At 62.3% G+C, this 20,400-nt stretch overlaps 1 protein-coding gene across 3 annotated transcripts in view; it reads right to left on the bottom strand.

Annotated features, from left to right (window-relative positions):
• The window catches only part of AGAP3 (ArfGAP with GTPase domain, ankyrin repeat and PH domain 3), a 47,561-nt gene extending 28,980 nt beyond the window's left edge, over positions 1 to 18,581 (bottom strand). For 2 of the 3 annotated variants that reach the window (XM_037515815.2, XM_037515792.2), the window contains exon 1: positions 17,996 to 18,317. In XM_037515815.2, coding sequence (XP_037371712.1) covers positions 17,996 to 18,317 — 322 coding nt within the window. Of the gene's footprint in view, positions 1 to 17,995 lie in introns of all 3 variants that reach the window. The other variant, XM_037515806.2, reaches the window with a different exon arrangement.
• Positions 18,582 to 20,400: the final 1,819 nt, after the last annotated feature.

Below are 20,400 nucleotides of genomic sequence, written 5' to 3'. Positions count from 1 at the left end.
CTCGGCCGCCATGACCCGCTGGACACGGCGCGTGGCCTCACCTCCAGGGTGGCTCCTCAGATGCACTGACTGGACAACACTCCTTGCCACCCGCCGGACGGCCTCTAGTGGGCACTGTCTTGTGTTTACAAAAGCAAGGAGCTAACGAAGGAACAAGGGGCGAAAGTTTACGAAGAATCAGCTCGTTGTGCTCCAAGAGGGGGTCGCCCCGGCTCCCCGCAGCGTGTCCAGGAAATTGGCCTGAGGGTCACCGGGCACACTCAGGCCATTGAGTCTCAGGGAGAAGCATCTGAAGGGCCTGCTTTCCAGCACACATTTTGAAAGTGGGCAGGTAACTTCCCGTGGGGGGAAGTAGGGAGCTGGGGCTCCGCCCATTCCCAAGGCCAAGCCCACCCACCGCCCCACACCCGGGAGCCCGAGGGGAGGCTGCCCCGTCCTCCCCATCCAGAGACTCTTTCCTGTGCCCCACGCAGTCCCTGGGGCCTCCCAGGCCTCCTTCCCCACCCAAACTCATCTTGTCTCTTCGTCTCTAGCCAGCCCTCACCTGCCGGGCTGGGCTCTGAGCACAGGCAGGAGGGCAGGCATGGGCCTTGGCAGCTCTGACCCGCCTCCGGCCAGGTCCCCTTCAGTGCTCTGTCCACGCAAGGCAGCAGCCACCAGGGCACCTGTTAGTTAGACACTAACTGGACACTCCACGGAGAGCGCGCTGAGCCCCAGACACGGCAGCTTGCCCGGGGCTGCCCGCTGAGGAGGCCGAGCTGGCCCCATGCCCTGGGGCCTCGCCAGCCCTGGCCTTGGCTCATGCCTCGGCCAGTCCTCTGCAGACACAGGCCAAGCCCAGCCCCACCAGCCGGCGGCCGCGTCCATTCCTTTCCCCCTACCTTGGGCCTTCCTACCAGGCACCCCGGCCTGGGCTCCTCCTCACCCACTGTCCCCACCTCCGGCCCTCCCAGCCTTGGGTCAAAAAGGGGGAGACACTACAAGCTCCCCCACCCCGGAGACCCTGCACCCACAAAGGAGGAAGCAGAACAACAGTTGCTGTGACAGCAAAAGGGGAGCCCCTGGGGCTGTCACGCCACGTAGCCAGAGGCGCGAGGCCGTCAGCGTAGTGGGGAGCACAGGAGCCCACCCCTTGAACCACAGGTCCCATGGGCTGTGGAACCCCAGGGCCCTGGCGCCATGAGGAACAGACCCCCCACACACATACACTGAGTCCCTTGCCACCACCCAGCTCTGCCTGACCGTGGTGAGGCCAAGCATGGCCCTGGTCTGCATAGGACTGGCACGGGGCTACCGGCTAAGTCGTAACGGGGCCAAAGACACCCCAAAAATGCATCGGGCTCGACGGCACAGTTCTCCTCCTAAGCACACCTGAGTGTCCTGCACCAGAGCCACGGACCCGGTACCAGCCTCACCCCAGCAGCAGCTGGTTCTAATTAATACTCCCCTCACCTGTGCCCAGACTCACCCCAGCCAGCCTGGTCCACCTCAGCTCTCAGGCCAGGTCCACCCCAGCACCAGGCCTGGTGGCCGGTGCCCACGTGCGACCCACAGGGGGACATCAAGGAAGGTGCTCCGTGGCTGACCCAGGGGCCCCCAGCTGCGTGGCCCCTGCTGTCCTCCAGGGCCTCTGTGTGGAGCTGGGAGGACAAGCCACAGAGGAGGCCACGCCAGGAGGCGACCGCAGCAGAGAACAAGGCTCATCGGGTTATGGATTTGCTCAGGAAACGTAAAGATCCCCGACAGCAAACACCGGTACAGTCCAGGAAAACGTAATCAAAGGGAAAGCAACACCTGCGAGGCGGCTACGTCCACCGACACAGGTGCGCGGCCACCAGCCCCGAGGACCAGCCCCCCACCCCACCCCGGGGACAGACGTGCAGACAGACCCGTGGCCCGCCCGGCCCAGCAGGCTAGGGACGAAAGCCCTGCCCCCTGGCGCCCCCCCACACCCCCAGACACAGGGGATCCCAGAGACCGGGACACCAGGGAAAGGTCGGGGTCCAGCGGTCCCCCGAAGGGAGTCAACACCCAACGTCCAGCCTCATGGAGCTGGGAAGGAAGTGGGGCCCTGAGGGTGCCGCATGGCGCCCCCATTTCAAGCGTGCTGGATTCTCTACCCGGCAAGGGCAGCGGCTCTCACCATCATTTCCCCAAAAGCAAGACGGAAGGAAGAGCGTGGACGTGGGAAACGGGGGAAGGACATGGTCACAGGAAGGCCCGGGGGCGGGGGCGGCCACCTGGCTTGTCCCCGCTTCCCTGTCTCCTGACGTCTTTGGGGCAGCCCTTCCACAAGCAGCCTGCTCCCCGCGGGCAGGGTGGGTGAGGGGTGGGCGGTTTGGGGGCACGAGAGGCGGGCAGCCCCTCTCCCCGCTCTTCAAAGGTTCGTTTGAGGCATCCAACCACGTTCACAACACGCTCAGACGCTGCTCGTGGCCCCCTCCCCGCTTCCCTTTCCTGCACTCAGAAGCTTCCAGAACGCGTCCACTCCCGTCCGCACCTCCATGGGACCTGGCCTTCAGCAGCTCACCCCGCCCCCAGCGGACGCGGCTCCGGCTCACTCTGTCTGACGTTTGTTTACATTTATTTTCTCACTCCAAGACCTGGGATGTCCCCCCGCCACCCTTTGCGCCCCGAGCCCTCCTCCCGAGCCCTCCTCCGGGTCCCTGCGAGGAGCCTCACGCCTGGGCTCTCAGGGTCCGCAGGTGCAGGGTTTGCCCCGTCCCGACGGAATTCACTGGGCTCGGCCCCTCGGGCGCTTCGGCGCGGCTGGGAACCCCGGGCCCCGCAGGACAGTGTGTCCGAGGGCCGGGGACAGCTGCCCGTGCGCGGGTCAGGCGGGGAGCCCGCCCACCTTCCCCCGCTGCGGCCGGCCCTCGAGTGGCTCTTCCCGGGGGCGTGAGGGCTCCTGTGGCCAGAGGCGCCAGGGCCGGCCCCCACCCTCCCCCGGGGGGCCTGCTCTTTGCCCATGTGTGGCTGGGGCTTGAAAATCTTTTTCTTTTTTAATTATTTCTCTTTGATCACAGCACCGCTGACATCCTGGCTCGCGTCCTGACAGCACGGGATGGCTCCCCTCTGTGGCCGCCGTCCCCCTCCACTGTCCACGGTGCTCTCCCCCCTTCGCACTTGCCTCGCTCTAGACGCCTCAAGTCTGCAGGCTTTAATGTTTGTCCTCATTTGACCCTTTGACCCTGACCCTGAGGTCACCGGTGACACCATCCTGTATTTACCCTCCTTCTGCTGGCTCAGCCCTCGCAGCTCCACCCACGTGGCCACAGAAGGCCTGAGTTTGTCTTTCTGATGGCCGAGGAGTGCTCCCCTGTGTGTGCAGACCAGATCTGCATAAGAAGTTTCTCACAAAAAGCTTTTATGGCACACAGCACATCCCTAAATTCTCACACAATTGTCCTTTGAGGTGGGCCTTGTAGTTTCGTTGTTGCTGTTTTTCCTTCTCCAGAAAACTTTTAACAGTAGAAATCGCCTGCCAATTATTTAAAGGAACCGTGCAAAATTAAGAGAATTTTCTTTTTGTCCGTAATCTTTAGGAAAGTTAGATGTTGTATCTGAGAGCCCGCGATTGGCTTCCTTTGGATGATGATAATCAGGCCTAACGCAAGCAAGCAAAGCACTTTTTCGGAGGTATAATTGGGAAAAAACAGACTTCTAGAAACTTCTGTATAAAAATCAACATCTGAATTGTTTATGAATATGCACTTATGGGTATGTTTGTACTTTTTATAAAACTTCTGAATGCAATTCCCAAAATAGTTCTTCTGCTTACCTCAGATAAAAACAAGTGTGGCTAGAAACACCGTTGTTAATAAATTAATAGCAGAGGGCCTCCCCTGGTGGCGCAGTGGTTGAGCGCTGGGCTGCAAAGCTGCCCGCAGGCTCTCCAGCGCCAGTTCGATCCCCGGCTGCCAGCGAGGGTCCCACATGGTGCGCAGACCTCTCCTGCCGCCCGCTGCTCCCCTCAGCAGTGTCCTTCGGTCCTTCTGCCTGTTCTGCTCCCCGCTCTGGCTCTGGTGAATTCTCTTACCCTCCCGCGCTTCTGACTGTACCCAGTGCTTGTATAAATAAATAAATAAACAAACAAATAAATAAATCTACCTTAAAAAAAAATCTTTTCCTTAATGGTTTGTGGGATTCTCTGCAGGACAGGCGTGTGGACCCTGTCCTGGCAGAGCAAGCAAATTCAATCTGTTCAACAGAAATGTTGAATTAAATCTGCTAACTGTGAGATGGATGACCTGAACAATAGTAGCAAAAAAATCCACGAGACAAGAGCCTTACAGAGGTGGCGCGTGGGGACGGCGCTCTCCTGGACAGAGGAGTGTCAGCCAGGCCTTGCAGAGGGGACGTCAGGAGGTGGAGAGGCTCCACGTGGGGACCCCAGGGTCACCGAGTAGGCAGGGGTCCCTGAGGCACCATTGGGGAGATAAGTTGCTGGGAGCAATTTATCTCCACAGCAGCCGCCTCCCCTGCAGGTTATTACATATTACAAAGGGGTAGGATAGGGGATGGACCCTCCAGATGGGGAGACCAGGTAGTTACCCCCTTAACACCACAGAAAGCAGAGCCCCATGGGGCCTGATGGGAGGAATTCCTGTGAGTGGTGGGACTTCCCAGTCTTCAGGCCTCACTCAGGGTCAAGGGCTGCCCCAGGGCCAGGAGGCTACTAAGGCCCAGCGGCAAGCACGTCTCAAGCCAGAGCAGGGCCCTGCAGGAGGCCTGGCCGCTGTCCTGAGCTGTGCGACCGGGAGAGGGTCACGACGGGCCCCGTTCCACCCCGATACCAAGACACGGGGGGCAACTGAGGACCCCTGGTTAGGGGAGAGCAGTGGAGGGGTGAGGGCTGTGGCCGTGTGACCTGTGAGAGAACGTGCCTGTTTGGAGGACGGCTGGCAGGACTCGCCCTGGACTGCTGGGGGGCTCGGGCAGTGCTGACCGCATCCTGCGTGCCTGAGAAGGTGATGGCCCAGGCTAGCGGGCCTCAGAGGCTGGCAGGGTGGGTCCGCTGGGCCCATCTGCAGAGTCTGGGCTTCCTGCTGACCGGAGATGACCCCACTCCCAGATTAGACAGTGTCCGTCTCGCCGCTCTTCTGTCTGAAAGGCTTTCGCTTTCCCTGGGCCTGGTGCAGGCTTGGTCCTGGCTTTGCACCTCTGCCAGGTGAACTGGCACCCACGGGCTCATTCTCTGGGCCTCAGTTTCCTCCCCTGCAAACTGGGGCCACCCTGCAGGGACCGCCCCAGAACCACAGGAGCCCCTCGCCGTCAGGAAGCATCTGTGGGTGCTCAGCCCCTTCTACCCGAGATACCAGATCTGATCCCGCCACCCCGCGCTCAGAACCCCGCGCCGCCTGTCACCGTCAGAGCTGTCAATCTTGTGACATCTGCAGCACACAGAGTTGGGTGGTGGGGTGGCTCGTGTGCACAGTTTAAAAACACACGGCGCCGGCAATTTTCATAATAAAATCACTACTTGGTACAATAGTGTCTGGCGGCGGCGCTCACGCAGCTCTGGAGCCGGGTCACCCTTAGAAACCCGCCAGGGGTGCGCGCTTAGCGGTGACAGAGGCCCTGGGACCTGTTCCGTGGTCCCCAGCAGAAGCCACACCGCCTGGGCCTGCCCAGCCAGGGCAGCTCGGATCTTCCCCTGCTGTGGCAAAAGAAAATCTTGCCCGCTGGTGTCGCAGCGGGTTGAGCGCAGTGCTGTGAAGCTGTCTGAGGCTTCTGCAGCACAGGTTCGATCCTGGCCGGCTGCGGAGATACCCACACGGCGTGGCAGACCTCTCCACCTCGTCCGCTGCTCCCCTCCGCAGTGTATTTCAGTAGATCTGCCTGTTCTGCTCCCCACTCTGTCTCTGGTGAATCCGTTCACCCTCCTGCGCCTCTGGCCTGTACCCCGGTTCTTGTATAAATAATCTTTAAAAAAACGAAAAACAAAATCTTGCCCTGCCCTCGATCAAGTTTTGGAGGCGCCCTGGAAAGATAAGGTTTGTGGTGTGCAGCAGCCAGTCTGGTTGTGACCCCTGCCCCACGTCAAGAATTTAGAGGGGCCTCACCTTTCTCTGCTGCCACCTCCACCACCCTCATCCCAGCCCCACACCAGTCACAGCTCCCTGGCACACAACTGATACACAACTGATACACACCTGGCACACCCAGCCCACCCTCGCTCACTCACAGGACAAGAAGGCGGGAAACAAATGGTCTCTTACAGCTGAGGGAAGCGATTCATTCCAGGGCCCAGGGTCCCCGCCCCTCTGAGTTTCCACCCCCCCCAGAAGACTCCTCGGGCAGAGGTCAACCCTTGCTGGCTCAGGGTGTGCCTCAGCTGAGCGGGGCGGGACCTGTGCCTCCCATGGCTGCAGCAACAGAAGCAGGGCAACCAGGGCCTCGAGCATCCTGCCCTCCCCTGCTCCCGGTGCCCGTAAGACACTCAAGAGGGAGGCCCAAGTGGGCCCACCCTGGATCCCTGTCCACACTCCCCCACAGCGAGGACACAGGCTTCCGAAAGGGGACCCTCGCCCCCATAGCCACCAGGGACCTTGCCCTCAGGGCCTGATGGCTGCGGCCACCTGCCTGGTGCTCCTGTGCCCTGGGGCCCACCTGTCGGGCAGCACCAAGGCTGGGCCAGTGCCAGTGGGCCCGGGGCTGGGGGCAGATGCAGGGAGGCTCCCGGTGGCTGGTCAGGCATTACCTATCAGGCCAGTCCCTGCCTGGCCTTCCCACCGCTGGCTCTGACTCCACATCCCGAGGGGAGCTTCAGGTATAGCAGACACCAGCTGAGACAAAAGTGGGGGCTGCTCCGGCCCAAAGGGCCTGGCCAGGGGAGGCTGGGCCTGAGGGGGACACGTCTGTCGGTGCCTCAGTGGGACTCTTTTCTCACAGGGTAAGGGCAGTAACACCCCCTTTGAGGCTGCGGTGTGGCCAGGCCATGGGGAAGAGCCAGGGCCCGAGGGTCACTGCGGACCAGGAGCCAGGCTCCGGGGTGAGGGGAGAACCTGCTGGCTCAGGTTCTGGCTGGGCCCCCACGGTGACAGGCTGGAGGACAAGCACCACAGATGAGGCCTGTCTCCGCAGCTGGCTGAGGGGCTGCACGGTCCTGCCAAGGGCTGCCCAGTCCAGGGCCCCCAGGCTCCCTGCTGGCTGCCAGGGCAAAGGGCCGAGCCCTTCCCGCCCATACCCAGGGCGGGTGTCCAGGGCCCCACGCTGGCTGCTACAGCAGGTAGCGTTCCTGGGCTTGGTCCACCATGACCTCCTCCCTGAGCAGGGCAGGGGATCCCCAGTTCACAGCGCAGCGGGGGTTGAGAGAGAGCGGGGATGCAGTGGCAGCCACAGCTCTCTAAGGGGAAGTGTAGAGTCCACAGTCTCTGCCACGGCGCACCGCAAGCTAAGGATGCACAGAAGCTAAGGATGAAGCACAAACACAAATGCCTTGAAAATGCAGCCCCTGCCTGAAATGCAGGGAGGGGGCCCCCCGGAACACCATGACCTTGGCTGGGGGTGCCCAGCACCTCTACTGTGGGCCACAGAGGCGGAGGGGTGAGCACCTGGGAGAGGGCCGGCCCAGCCACTCAACTGTGACCTTGAACCCTGGGGTCTCCCTCCACCCTCTCTGGCTTTGCAAAGTGAGGGCGGTGCCTGCGGTCTCGGGAGGATGCCCAGCACGGCAGGCAGGAGGGTGGTGAGGCCACGGCCAGGGAGGCCGTCACACCGCACTGTCAGGGGCTGGGCGGCTCCGCCGAGCCTGGACAGGCCCCGCTGGCGCTCCATAACTCGTGGGCGAGCCCGAGGAGATGGAAGGAGCTGGGAGCCCACGTTTCCTGCCTGCCTTTCTTCCTCTCACCCTAACTCAGGATTATCCTCAGGCTGGCGACGGAGGGGTAAGGAGGGAGGGTTGAAGAGGGAGGGGCGGGGACAGACCCCGAGCAGCAGCCATGTGGGGTGAACCACCAACGGAAATGGCATGAGCCACACTGAGGCCTGTGGCCAACCCACCAAGATGCAGACTCAGGGTTCATGACACAGCCCCCCCAGATACACGCACTCTTGTCCACCTTGCAGGGGCGGGGTCTGGCCTGCCTGCCCACCTGGCCTCCTTGGTCAGCACTGTGTGACTGGGCTCCATACGTGAACCCCTTGATATTAACCAGCTCGGGGCCAAACCCTCACAACAGAGGCTGCACGCCCAGGTTCTAAGAAAACAGACAAAAAGCTGCTGTGAACTCAGCAGCACCTGTAAGTAGATCTGTCTTCTGTCAATCACCACAGCCTCAGCGGGCACTCAAGACGTGGCGCTTGTTAAATGAATGAATGAAAGATGGCAGGGCATGTATGAAAGGCGCATTATTCTACAATCTTAAGTACTTTAAAAAAGGTGAAACAAAAAGGACATGGGTTCAGTTTTGATCAAAAAGCATCTTCTGTTATTGGCTAAAATGAAAGCTGTTCTTCTGACGGCAGCCACGGGCCACCCATGCTGCCCAGCACCGGAAACACGGCCAGTCTGGGAGGAGAGGCTCGTTGGACGTGAGACAAAGAACTGGAAGACTCAGTACAAAACAAAGCATAAAACAGCTCACTGACGATTTTCTCTTGCTAGCATGCCACGATAATATTCCAGATATACTAGATTCAATAAAATACGCTGTAACAGTTAACTTTGTTGGACCTCCCTGGTGGTGCAGAGTTAAAATCTCAGCGCTATCAAGCTAGCGGCACCCACTGCAGCACGAGTTCACTCCACAGCAGTGTATTTCAGCAGCAGACCTCTCCTGTCTCCCCGCCGCTCCCCTCAGCAGGGTATTTCAGTGGATCCACCTGTTCTGCCCCCCACTCTGTCTCTAGGGGGTCCTCTCACCCCCGCCCCTGCACCGCTGGCCCGCACCCCAGCTCTTGTATGCATAAATAAATAAACCTTCAAAAAAATAGTCAACTTCGTCTTTTTTGACTATCTTAACAAGACGACTTGAAAATTCCAATGTGCGCAGGACTCACCTACACAGCCGCTGACTTAGAGGCAGTGCTTGAAGCAACAGTCACATCCAGGCAGCGCTGGCAGCCAGAATGCTGCTCAGGGCAAGCCCAAGTCCGAGGCCGCACTGGCAGCTGGAACCTCAGACAACGACTGACTTGGACGGCTCCCCAGAGCCTGCCAGGCAATGCCAGCTCACCCCAAACTCTGCGGCGATGCCAGCTCACCCCAAACTGTAGCTCCAGGCTGCCCGCCCACTGGCTGGGGTTCAGGGAATGATGCTGGCAGAGCTGGAGCTGTGGGCACCTGTGCCAGGCACTCACACGCCCTTGCGTACTCCTCACCACCGCCGTCGCACAGTATCATGCACGGCAGACAGAGCTGCCCCTCCCCAGCACCGAAGCGGGATGGTGATAGTCCAACAGCCTTGCACCCACTGACTTCCTTCCCTGCACACCCCACTGAGAACTGGGGGCTCAGTGCTTCGTTTTAGCAAGGAGGAAGCTGTGGCACAGAGACGTGCAGGAGCCTACGAGGTCGCACAGCCAATAAGTGGCGGGTCCGGGGGCCTCCCTGGTGGCGCAAGGGGTTAAGCACAGCACTATGAAGCTATCCACAGCCTCTGCAGCACAAATTCGATCCCTGGCCTACCACGAGCAACCCACATGGCGCAGCAGACCTCTCCTGTCTCGCCTGCTGTTCCCCTCAGCAGTGTCTTTCAGTAGATGTGCCTGTTCTGCTCCCCACTCTGTCTCTGGTGAACCCTCTCACCCCCTGCACCTCTGGCCTGTATGCATAAACAAATAAATCTTAAAAAAAAAAAAAAAAGTGGCGGGTCCGGGACTCAAGTCCTGTCCCCTGGCTCCAGAGCCCAGGTCGGAACCACAAGCCCACAGGCTCTGACAGAGGGCATCACCAATGTAGAACCATCCAGAACCACAACCAAGCACAAGGGGCTTTGTGATGACAGAAAGCTGACCCATTTTCACAGCTCTGGCCAGCACAGGCTCGGGGCCTGTTGAACACAAAAGCCCTTGAGACAGGAATTGTCACTGGGCGGCTGATGCTGGAGGCCCCCAGGAGCTGAGCAGGTGCCCCAGCAGTCCCACCCCCATGCAACACACACACACACACACACACACACACACACACGCGTGCGCGTCAAAAGCTGAGACTAGCTGGGCTCCATCCCACTCGCCTGCTTGGGCCCGGGGCTTGCAAGGCACCAAAACATCTAATTAAAAGGCAAAAGAGGGCCTCCCCAGTGGCGCAGCGGTTGAGCACTGGGTTGCGAAGCTGCCCGCAGCCTCTGCTGCGCCGGTTCAATCCCCGGCTGCTCCCCGGCCACTGGAGCAGGGTCCCACATGGCGCGCAGACCTCTCCTGCCGCCCGCTGCTCCCCTCAGCAGTGTGCTTCGGTCCTTCTGCCTGCTCTGCTCCCTGCTCTGGCTCTGGTGAATTCTCTCACCCTCCCGCGCTTCTGACTGTACCCAGTGCTTGTATAAACAAACAAACAAATAAATAAATAAAAATCTTTAAAAAAAAAAAAAAATTTTAAAAGGCAAAAGAGAAGCTGCCATGGTGGCTGGCACCGGGGCAAGGAGGCGCTCTGGGAAGGGGCGGGAAATACACACTCCACACAAGACCCTAAGAGCACATGCAGGTCAGCCAAGGGGCCAGGGACTGAGGGGTCCCCTTGGCTCAGGGCCCGGAGGGCAGAGACGGCAGCTCACGTCCAGCAAAACAGAAGTGTCCGCTGCAGCAAGCTCCCCACGAGGGTAAGAAAAAGACAACCGGGGCCTCCCTGGTGGTGCAAGGGGTTAAGCACAGCACTGTGAAGCTGTCCGCAGCCTCTGCAGCACGAGTTCGATCCCCGGCCGGCCAGGGAGCAACCCACATGGTGCAGCAGACCTCTCCTGTCTCCCCGCTGCTCCCCTCAGCAGTGTGTTTCAGTCAATCTGCCTGTTCTGCTCCCCACTCTGTCTCTGGTGAATCCTCTCACCTCCCTGCCCCCGCATCTCTGGCCTGCACCCCAGCTCTTGCATGCATAAATAAATAAATCTTAAAAAAAAAAAAAAAAAAGAACTACTTCCTAGGCAGCTATGAAAAAAAAAAGAAAAAGAAAAAGATGAACGAACCAAGAAGGAGAGGAAGGAGAGGAACCAAATCAGACAAACACAAAGACCAGAAAAAGGCCTTTCCACGTCGGCTCTCACCAGCACGGCCGGCGTCACCCCTCTGACCAAACAGAGCGAGAAGTTCACGGCGCTTTATCGTTTTTTCCTTTTTAACCTATGGGAGGGCAGGGGCGCCGGGGAGGGGGGCAGGGAACTGGAGGACTCACCCCGGAAACGGGACCGGCTGCTGGGAAAGCAGTGGGGCAAACGTCCTAAAACAGGCAGCACCCAGCGGGGTCCTCCTCTCCCCGATGTGTCCCCAGGGGACGAAGACCCAGGGGAAGATCCGGGGAGGGAGAAGCCTACGAAGCAGCCGCCCTGCGCTGGGCACCTGAGCCAGCACCACAGCGACCAGCATCCCACATCTCGGCCGCCCTAGCACGCCCGGCCTTGGCGCACGTCGGCCAGCCTCCAGGTACACCCCCATCTCAGATGAGGAAACCGAGGCACAGAAATCTCACTCCCCCACCGGACCTTGTGAAGGGCCAGCTGCTAGAGCACCCCAGGCAGCAGGCGGGGGGTGGGGGGGTGCTAGCAGGCTCAGATGCCCCCCAAAGATCAGCCTGTGCTCCCTGGATGGGGTGCTGCAGTCAGAGACGAGAGGGGTGGACCGAATCCCCCTGGGCAGGGTCACCCAGTGGCACAGGTGCAACCGGATGTGGCTCCAGCACACAGGCCAGGGCTGGGGGGCTTGCCACGTCCCCACTGCCTGTCAGTGGCCAGGCAGGAAGCTGCTACGGAGCGGGGGCAAGAGGGGGCCTGATGGGAATCTGGGGGGCCTGGCTCTTCCCAGGGAAGCGCTTTTCCACAAAACGCCCACCGGCACCTGAAGCACCAACCACGTCAAGTCGATCGAGTCGCTGACAGCGGCCACATGCGGGCGGACGCACATCGGAAGCCAGCGGGCCCCTCGGAAGGGGGGCGGGAAGCGGGGTGGTGGGGTAGACTCAATCCTACTTCCTCCCGCCTATGAATCTGTTCTAACAAGCAGGCACTCCTTTTGCCATTTAAACTCATTCCGATTTTCTCAGTGTGTAAACATGTTCAAGGCTGGCTCGAGCCAGCCTCTCCCCGTTATGCCACAACCGTGCCCACGCTGCCCACAGAAGGGACTTCCACTGGGGGTGCAGGCGGGATACAGGCGGCAGCAGGTGCGTGCAGGGCAAAGAGGCCTTCGGGCCCTTCAGTCACATTCTAAGTTTCCCAAGCTCAGTTCCTAGTTTGCCTCTGAAGACGCTCCCCTGAGCAGCCCTTGTGGGCGCAGTGGGGCGCAGCCTGGCCACCGAAGCGCATGGCGTCCAGCCTCCTCGGGGGCGTCATCTGAGGAAGGGCCAGGCTGTGTCGTCGGCAAACTAGAGGGGGAAAAGGGCCGGTGGGAAAAGATACGGTGGGCTGGGCTGCGGGTCCTGCCAAGGCCAGCAGGCACCGCTGTCTGTATCTGCACCCTCGCAGCAGGGGCTCCAGGCCTCCAGGTCAGCTGTGCCGGCCCCGGGGGCCTGTGGGTGGGAGTGAGCATGGGGTCAGGGCAGGCGTCTGGACAGGCTACAGCTGGGCCCGGAACAGCAAGGTCTGCACCCTGCAGGCCACTCCCATGCAGGTGTTTTTCAGTAAACACAGTCGGTGTCCTACAGCCACGGGTTCACCGACTCAACTGGCCATGGGGACGGCCGGCTGAGCCCCCAGATGTGGGGTCAGTGCCTGGGGAAGGCCCCTGGAAAGGGCGCCCTGTTACTTTTGCATCTGCGGCTTGCTCAGACGTCTGTCTCCACAGCAGGGAAGACTGCGGCTTTGTGTTGGGACAGTCACGACATACAGGCGGATTTCTTTACTGTGAGGGTGTGTCATCACCCCTTGTTAAAGGGTCACTGCAGTTCTGAGTTACCCACGTGTTAAAAAGAGAAGGAGGGGGCCTCCCCTGGTGGCGCAGCAGTTGAGCGCTGGGCTGAGAGGCTGCCTGCAGCGTCTGCAGCGCCGGTTCGTTCCCCGGCCACCGGCGAGGGCCCCACAAAAATAAATAAATAAATAAATGGATGAATGAATGAATAAATAAATAAATAAATGTAAGTCCCTATTGAAAAAAAAAAGACAAGGAGGACAGGCCATGTTCCGGGGGGGGGGGGGGCGGGGGGCCGGGGTCGCGGTGTTCAGGGGATGCTGATGGGGACGCAGGACCACCCAGGGCCACCTGCCTCCCCGCCAAGCCTCAGCTCCCCGGACTAGCCCTGCTTTGCGCGGAGGACATCGTTGCTCCCTCTGCTCCGAGGTTCGAGCACAGAGACCCGCTGACAGCTGGTGGAGGGCCCCAGAGCCAAGGCCCCTGTGGACACTGAGTGCTCTTAAACCCGCTCCTCCTGCCACCTGGCCTCCCGCGGGCCTGCCCCAGCCGCTGCCCTGCGTGAGAACGCGCTTGCAAGGCAACCTGCCCGGCCCGTGCCTGCTGCAACCCGCCCGTGACACCCGAGTGCTGCAGGATAACGCGCCATCTGCACTGGTTTCCCGGAACACGGTGAGGTGTAAATGAATTAAGACAGGATCGAGCATTAGAAACCCCAGAACCAGACTCCTGCTCGCCTGCCCCCCGGGACTCGAGGCCCCTGCCACGCAGACCAACCCGCAGCTGCTCAAACACCACCAGGCTCTCACCTTTGCTCCCTTTGCAAACCTGTTCTCTCTGCACGCAGACCCCGTGCCCGGCATTCACTGTTGGTGAAACAATGAGTGAGCGGTCGAGGGAAGTGGGTGGCAGCAGCCGGGTAGATTTCTGACAGCAAAGTGGGGTGTTCTCGCCTCTTGTTAAAAGGTCAACTGCAGTTCTGAGTTACCCACATACTAAATAGAGAGCAAGGCCGCAAAAACAACCGTATTTGCCCGGTGTGGTCCACCTGGCAGAGCCAGAGCTCAGTGGGTGTGGATTATTTCTATGAGGGGGTCCCTCTCGCCACCACCTGAGGTTCTGCAGCCTTCCATCCCTCTCCTCTGACTGTGAGGGGTCGCGAGCCTTTGCCCTTGGTTCTTAAAGTCCTGGACCTTATTCCGACCAGTGTATTCCTGCCTGCCCCCTGCGCTGGCACCTGCTACAGGCTGGCCCATACCCCCTGCCTTTGCCAGGGGTGTCCACGTGCCAGCACGGCCCCTCCACTCCACTCCCACCCGCCGCCCCGCCACCTTCCCGCCTGCTTTCCACTGTGCTCCTCGCGGGCTGAGCTAACTAAATGCATCTGAAACAAACACAGCTCCCCGGCCACCAGCACCCACATGGCTACCCTCCTTTTCAGAATTCCTAGAGCTCCTTTGTGCAAAGTCCTAAATAAGCAACGGTCCCCAGCAGGAGCTCGCTGCCTGGGCTGCAAATTACCAGGATGGCCCCAGAAGGCGGCAAACACAGGTCCCGGGGCCTCCCTCTCCGGCCTGTTGAATCAGCTCCCTTGGAAGGAGCCTTGGAAAGGAGGCAGATTAGCACCAGGTCAGACAACGCCCAGCAAGGAGCAGGCAGGAGGACAAATTAGCCCAGAGAGTTCCCTGTTCTAAAATGGATGCGAATCTTGTCTTCGGTAGGCAGGCAGCCCGGAGGAGTCACAGGACGCCGGGGGTCCACAGCTGGCCGGGACAGGGAACCACCTTTCTCTAGCCTAGATCTGAACCAAACAGGGAAAACTGCACCTTCTCTGTCCCTCAGATTGTCACCAGGCCCGGCTCAAGGGGGACGGAAGTGAAGAGTGAGCCTCGGAGGGGAACGAGATGGTGAGGCCGCTAGGATCCTCAAAAGCGCTCCTTCCTGAACGCCAAGGACACAAAGGGGCAAGTCATCCAGGTGACAAAGGCCTGTGCCCCACTCGGTGGCAGCCATATGGCACACCATGGCCACGGGCCACCTCCAGGCCCACTTCCAGGCTCTCCATGCGAGACCTTTGGCACCCAGCCTGCCTGTCCTGCCCCGGGGCCTGGTCCCTCCAGGTGCACCTTGCTCAGGGGGCAGCCAGCTTTCCCAGGCCCACGGCAGGGGCCCCAGGGGCTCCTTCTCCCCACAGTTCCTCCTGGCGCCTGCCCACTTGGCACAGCGTCCCCGTGCTCTACGGGCCTGGGCTGTCCCCGCCTGGAGGGAAGCTCTGGTCCCTCTGCTGTCCTCTTTCTAGGACACAGCCCGGAGGCCCCAGACAGTCACAGAAGGGCCTTCCCTGCAGGCTCTCCCGGAGGCCCTGCGGGCCCCTGGCTGTGCGCTGAGGTCTCCCCAGGGGTGACCCCTGCTCCTGGCTCCAGCCAGCCCGCTCCACTCCTAAGACTACAGGGGAGACAGGTTTTCTCTTCTCTTGGCTTCTGGAGGGGAAGGAACTTTGCACAAGGGGCTGCATGGTCTCAAGCCTTGGACGCAGCGACGCTCGGCTCACTCAGCCCCGCTGTGGGGCCAGAGGCGCCAGAGAGAAGCAGAGAGAGGACAGGGAGGTAGGAGCCGCTGCCCTTCCTTCACCCCAGAGGGATCCTGGCAGCACCCCTCAGGTCACCTTCAGAACCAGGACAAATAAATCCTGTCCCCAAATACTACCAGAGTGAGGCGAGGCTCATGAACCCCTAGGGAAATGTCACCCTTTGTCACTAAGAAGCTCACCCTGGTAAGCTCCGGTCCTCCAGGCGGTGCCCTGTTTATGTAACACCCATGACCCAGCCCTCTGGGCCCAGGGGTGTGGGGGGGCTCTCAGCTCTGCCTGAGCAAGGGAACCGCCCAGAAAGTGGCCCCCCGCCGCCAGCGACGGGAAGGCGGGACGGCGCAGGACAGCGGCAATATGGTTTGGCAGATGGGGAGGAAGGATACAGAGAAGAAACTGGAGAAGGAGTTTTCTGGTTTTTTTTTTTTTTCCTTTGAAGGCTGCCTACAGCAGAAAAGCTGGGGCGACAGTGGCAAAGCAGGGGTGAGGTGGGTAATAGAGACGGGTTCCAGGCTAGAGGATGGAATAAAAGGGGGAGAAAGAGGAAGGAGGTGGGAGGCTTTGCCAAGAAAGAGCAGGGAGACCGGGGCCAGGGGTGCTGAGGAGGGCTGCGCGCGGAGCAGCTGGGCCTGCTGACAATGAGACATCAGGTCCCAGGCTCCGCCGTGGCGCTGCCCGGCTTCCCAGTTAGGCAGTGGGAACAGGGGTACTTCCAAACCACAATGGGGAAGTTGGTCATGGGGGCGGGCTGGGCGGGGGGGAATTCTGCCTGCTGCCTGTCGTGTTTAAGACAGGACTGAACACCGACGTGTCCCAGGAATCACGCCCTCCAGGGCAAAAATGTCCAGCGGAGGCCTCGAGCTTTCCGGGGGCTCAGTAAGGGACACCGGAGTTAGATGTCAAAGCGGCCCGTGCCTGCCTCTCCTGCCCATCCTGGATGTCCTGTCGCCCCTCTGGGATTGTCCCACCCAGTCTTCACCCTCCAAGAAGGGGTGGGGGGGAATCCCGGAGTTGATGGGGAAGTTCTACTTCCTCCATCCAAGAAACTTCAGGGAATGGCGGCTCCCTCTACCCCACCCCCTTCAGACTGGGAGGAAAATTGGTCATCTCCTCTCCTTGGGGCCCCGGGGCTCACAGAAATGCCATCTCCCTGTCCCCAGCCACAATGGTGATTCAGGCCATCTACTCAGATCCACATTAATGAGTTTTCTCTGACACTTAATTAGTTCACAAGGAACTCAGTCTAGAGAGAGAGGAGAGAAAGAGCCGGGCAAAGGGCAGAAGGAAGTCAGACTGGAATGTTCCAACAAAAGGGCAGGACCACCCCCAGCTCTAAATGGGGCTTTCTACTCCTCCAGAAACCAAAGACTCCCTCCCCAGTCATGGGGAGCTCTGAAAGCTGAGAGGGAGCCCCCAGAGAGGAAGATGGAATTGGGGCCCTCACTGTGAGGCCCAAGTAGCCCACAGGCCGCTGCTCACAGCTCCAAGTCAGCCAAAGGCCTCAAACTCTCCTTGCATTTCCACTGCGGCCAAACCCACCACCTGCTGGTGGGCGTCCCTCTTCAAACGGAGCGGGAGGTGGAAGCAGATGGCCCAGGGCGAGGCCCATCTGCCCACCGGGTGCTCAAAGGTCACCGTGCCACCAGAGCGCGGTGGTGCAGCCCGCCCCACCACACCAGGGGTTGCGGGGCATCTGCCAGCAGCTTCCTCTGCCCCCTTGGCCACCCAGCCCAGGGCCCAAGAGCCCAGAGAAAGGCGCGCTGGGCAGCGCTGTGGCCTGGGGCTCCGGTCCCCACATCCGGCACTGTGTCCCCGTCAGCGTCCAGAGGCCAGCGCCCCCTCCCCAGAGGCTCCCCGGAGAGTAACCGTGGGGCTGGCGGGCGCGGGACCTGGCCAGAGCGCAGCTCTCCAGGCCGGGCCTCCCACGCGGTCGCAGAGCCCCAGGCCCACGCCAGGCCCGGCCAGCGCGCAGGGGGCGTGCGTCGGGAGAGGGGGCCGCAGCGAGCGCCACCCTCGAGGCCCGGGGCGCTGGCGGGGAAGGCTGCCCCCCACCCCCGGGAGGCGCGGGTCCCCAGCGCGCGCGGGGCAGGGCCGGGCCGCGCCGAGAGGCCCCACCTCCCGGCCAGTCGCGGGCCTCCACCGCGCCCACCCTCTGCGGCCCGGCCTGGCCGCACCTGGCCCGGGCCCCGGGGCCGCGGCGGCTCCAGGGCACCCGGCCCCGGGGCGCCACCGCCCTCGCGCCCCGGAGCCGAAGACGCGTCCTCCGGCCGTGCGGCCCGGCGCCCAGCCCCGAGGCGCCCCCGGACCGGGCGGAGCGCGGACGCCGGCTCGGCGGCGCCTCCGACCGCAGCAGCAGGCCGCGTGGCCGGCCGGGCGCGCCGGGACCCCGCCGCCCGCCCGCGCGCAGCCGGCGCTCACCCTCGATGGAGATGACGTGCTCCCGGATCTGGTTCTGCAGCGCCAGGTCCTCGATGCGCTCGATCAGGTCGTAGATGGCGTAGATGTTGGGGTGCACGGACTCGAAGCGCTGGATCTCGGCCCGGATGGCCGCCGAGTTGGAGAGCGCGAACTGCGGGGGGGGCCCCCCGGCCAGCTGCTGCGCGGGGCCGCCGCCGCCCCCGGGCCCCGCGCCCGCGCCGCCGAACTGCCCGCCGCCCCCCGCGCCGCCGCCGCCGCCCCCCGGCGCCGCCAGGCTCGGCTGCTGCTGCGGGCTCTGCCCCCCGCCCGCCTGGAAGTTCATGGCTCCGGGCCGCGGGGCCCGAGGCGGGCCCGGCCGGGGCCGGGGCCGGGGCCGGGGCCGGGGCCGGGGCCGGGGCCGGGGCCGGGGCGGCGCGCGGGGCGGCGGGCGCGGGGCGGGCGGGCCGGGACGCCGGGCCGCGGGGGGCTAGCGCATCGGGCCGCGCGGGCGCCGGGCCGGGAGCGAAGCCGCGCGCTGTGGCCGCCGCTGCCGGCGCTTCCCGGCGCCGCGATCCCGCCGCTCGCAGCAGCCTCCGGCGGCAACAACAACGGCCGGGCGCGCGCCGGGCCCTCCCCCCGCGTCATGCGCACGCACCGCCGCCCCCGCGGCCGCACGCGCAGCGCCCCCGCCCGCGCCCCCGCCCGCGCGCGCCCCCGCCCGCGCGCCCCCGCCCGCGCGCCCCCCGCGCGCCCCCGCCCGCGCGCCCCCCGCGCGCCCCCGCCCGCGCGCCCCCCCGCCGGCCCCTCCCACCGCGCCGGCCCTTCCGCCGCGCTGGCCGCGACCCGGCCCCGGCAGGCCCGCGGGGAGGGGCGGCCGCCCGGGCCCCCTCGGCCCCACCGCCGCTCTCGCCCCGGCGCGGTCGGGGCGGGGGGCGGGTCTCCGGGCCGTGCCCTGCGCCCGGGGGCGCTGACCAGCCTGGGTGACTGGCCGGCCCAGGGGGCCACCCACTCGGCCCGCGGCACCCTGCCCGCAGTGCTGATCTCGGGTGGCCGGGCCCTCCCGTTCCTGGGGCCATCCTGGAGGCCCCCCGCACCCGAGGTTCCTTTCTGACCCTCCGCTGGACTCCCCGCTGCCCGCTGCAGCACAGAAACTGGAAATCTGGGTTCCCGGCTTCTATTTTCAGAGCTTCGTCAGCAGGGCTCGTATGTGACACTGAACAGTCCGCGCTCCTCCAGGCTCTCCTGAAAGCCCCCCTGCCGGGCTGGGGAGGGCTCATTTACCTGCACTGAGCAGGTGGAGAGGGGGGGCTCTTCTACCTTTCCCCCACCCAAAAATCACCAAAGCCCACACTGCCCTTAATTTCCCTCGTCCTCACCCCCTCGTCCATCTTCCGCTCTGTCTAGGCCTTCTGGGACCAGGGAGCGTCCCTCGGTGTCCCAGTTCCTCCATATCCCACTGCCAGCGCTGCCTGCACTTCTGCTGGCCGCCCACCTCCCCAGCCCACAAGAGGTGGCATGTGCAGGGCACTGGCCCCAGCCTGAGGGCCACCCCCATGTCCGCTGGCATGTGTCATTCTTACATACATTTGGCTTCCAGGCCGTGCCCGGGCCTTACCCAGGCTACGGTTGCCCGCAGTTTCTGCCCAGTCCCCATTCCTAAACTTTTGTACCTTCCAAAGAACCAGATGCAAGCTAATCACCAGTTCACATCGAGGGTGTGTTGTGGAACAGAACCCCTGGCTCGGACACTGTCTAAAAGCGGTACCTAGCATCTCTGCTAGAAGCTTAGAATGGACAGCAAGAAGTTGCATCAGTGTCTCCCAGGAGAGATGCTCAGGATAAAGCATCCAATGTGTGGCCCCAGCAGCCCCCATACATGTTTTTATGCTGGCGGCCTGGCCCCATGTCTGTCCTACCCCTCTCGCGCGCCAGCCCCCCCATTTGTATATAAGCCACGAGGGTAGGGTCTGATCCGCCAGGGTATTGCCAGCTTCTCGCACAGTGCCGGGAACATAGTACACATTTAATATGTGTTTGCACAGTAACTGAATGAACGGGAGGGAAGGAACTAGAGGGAAATTAGTTCTGTATGTTACAATTCCAGACTGACATTCCCAAGGCAACACTCGGAGTGCTTGTTCCCACAAGCAGGCACGTGCTATGGATTTGAATACTAGGCTCACATCACCTTTATTCCAGAATGACCTATACAGGCCAGGATGTGAGAGGCTGCGGCTCCAGGAGCCCAGAGGAGGGGTGGAAACCCCACAGAAACTAGCTGGCCGGGCCGGGCCAGGCTGGGGCACGACATCCTCTGAAGAGTCACGTTCTAGGGGCCGGATTTCCCAGCCCAGATGCGGGTGGAGGGGGCACTAACCCCAGGGGAGCAAATTTCCACCTGGGACAGACCCCGGACGCGGTCCGCA

Source organism: Talpa occidentalis, unplaced genomic scaffold (genome assembly GCF_014898055.3).
Source record: "Talpa occidentalis isolate TD23 unplaced genomic scaffold, MPIMG_talOcc4v2.1, whole genome shotgun sequence".
Classification (NCBI taxonomy): domain Eukaryota; kingdom Metazoa; phylum Chordata; class Mammalia; order Eulipotyphla; family Talpidae; genus Talpa; species Talpa occidentalis.
Note: the sequence above shows the minus strand (reverse complement) of the source record. Positions and strands in the feature narration are given on the sequence as shown.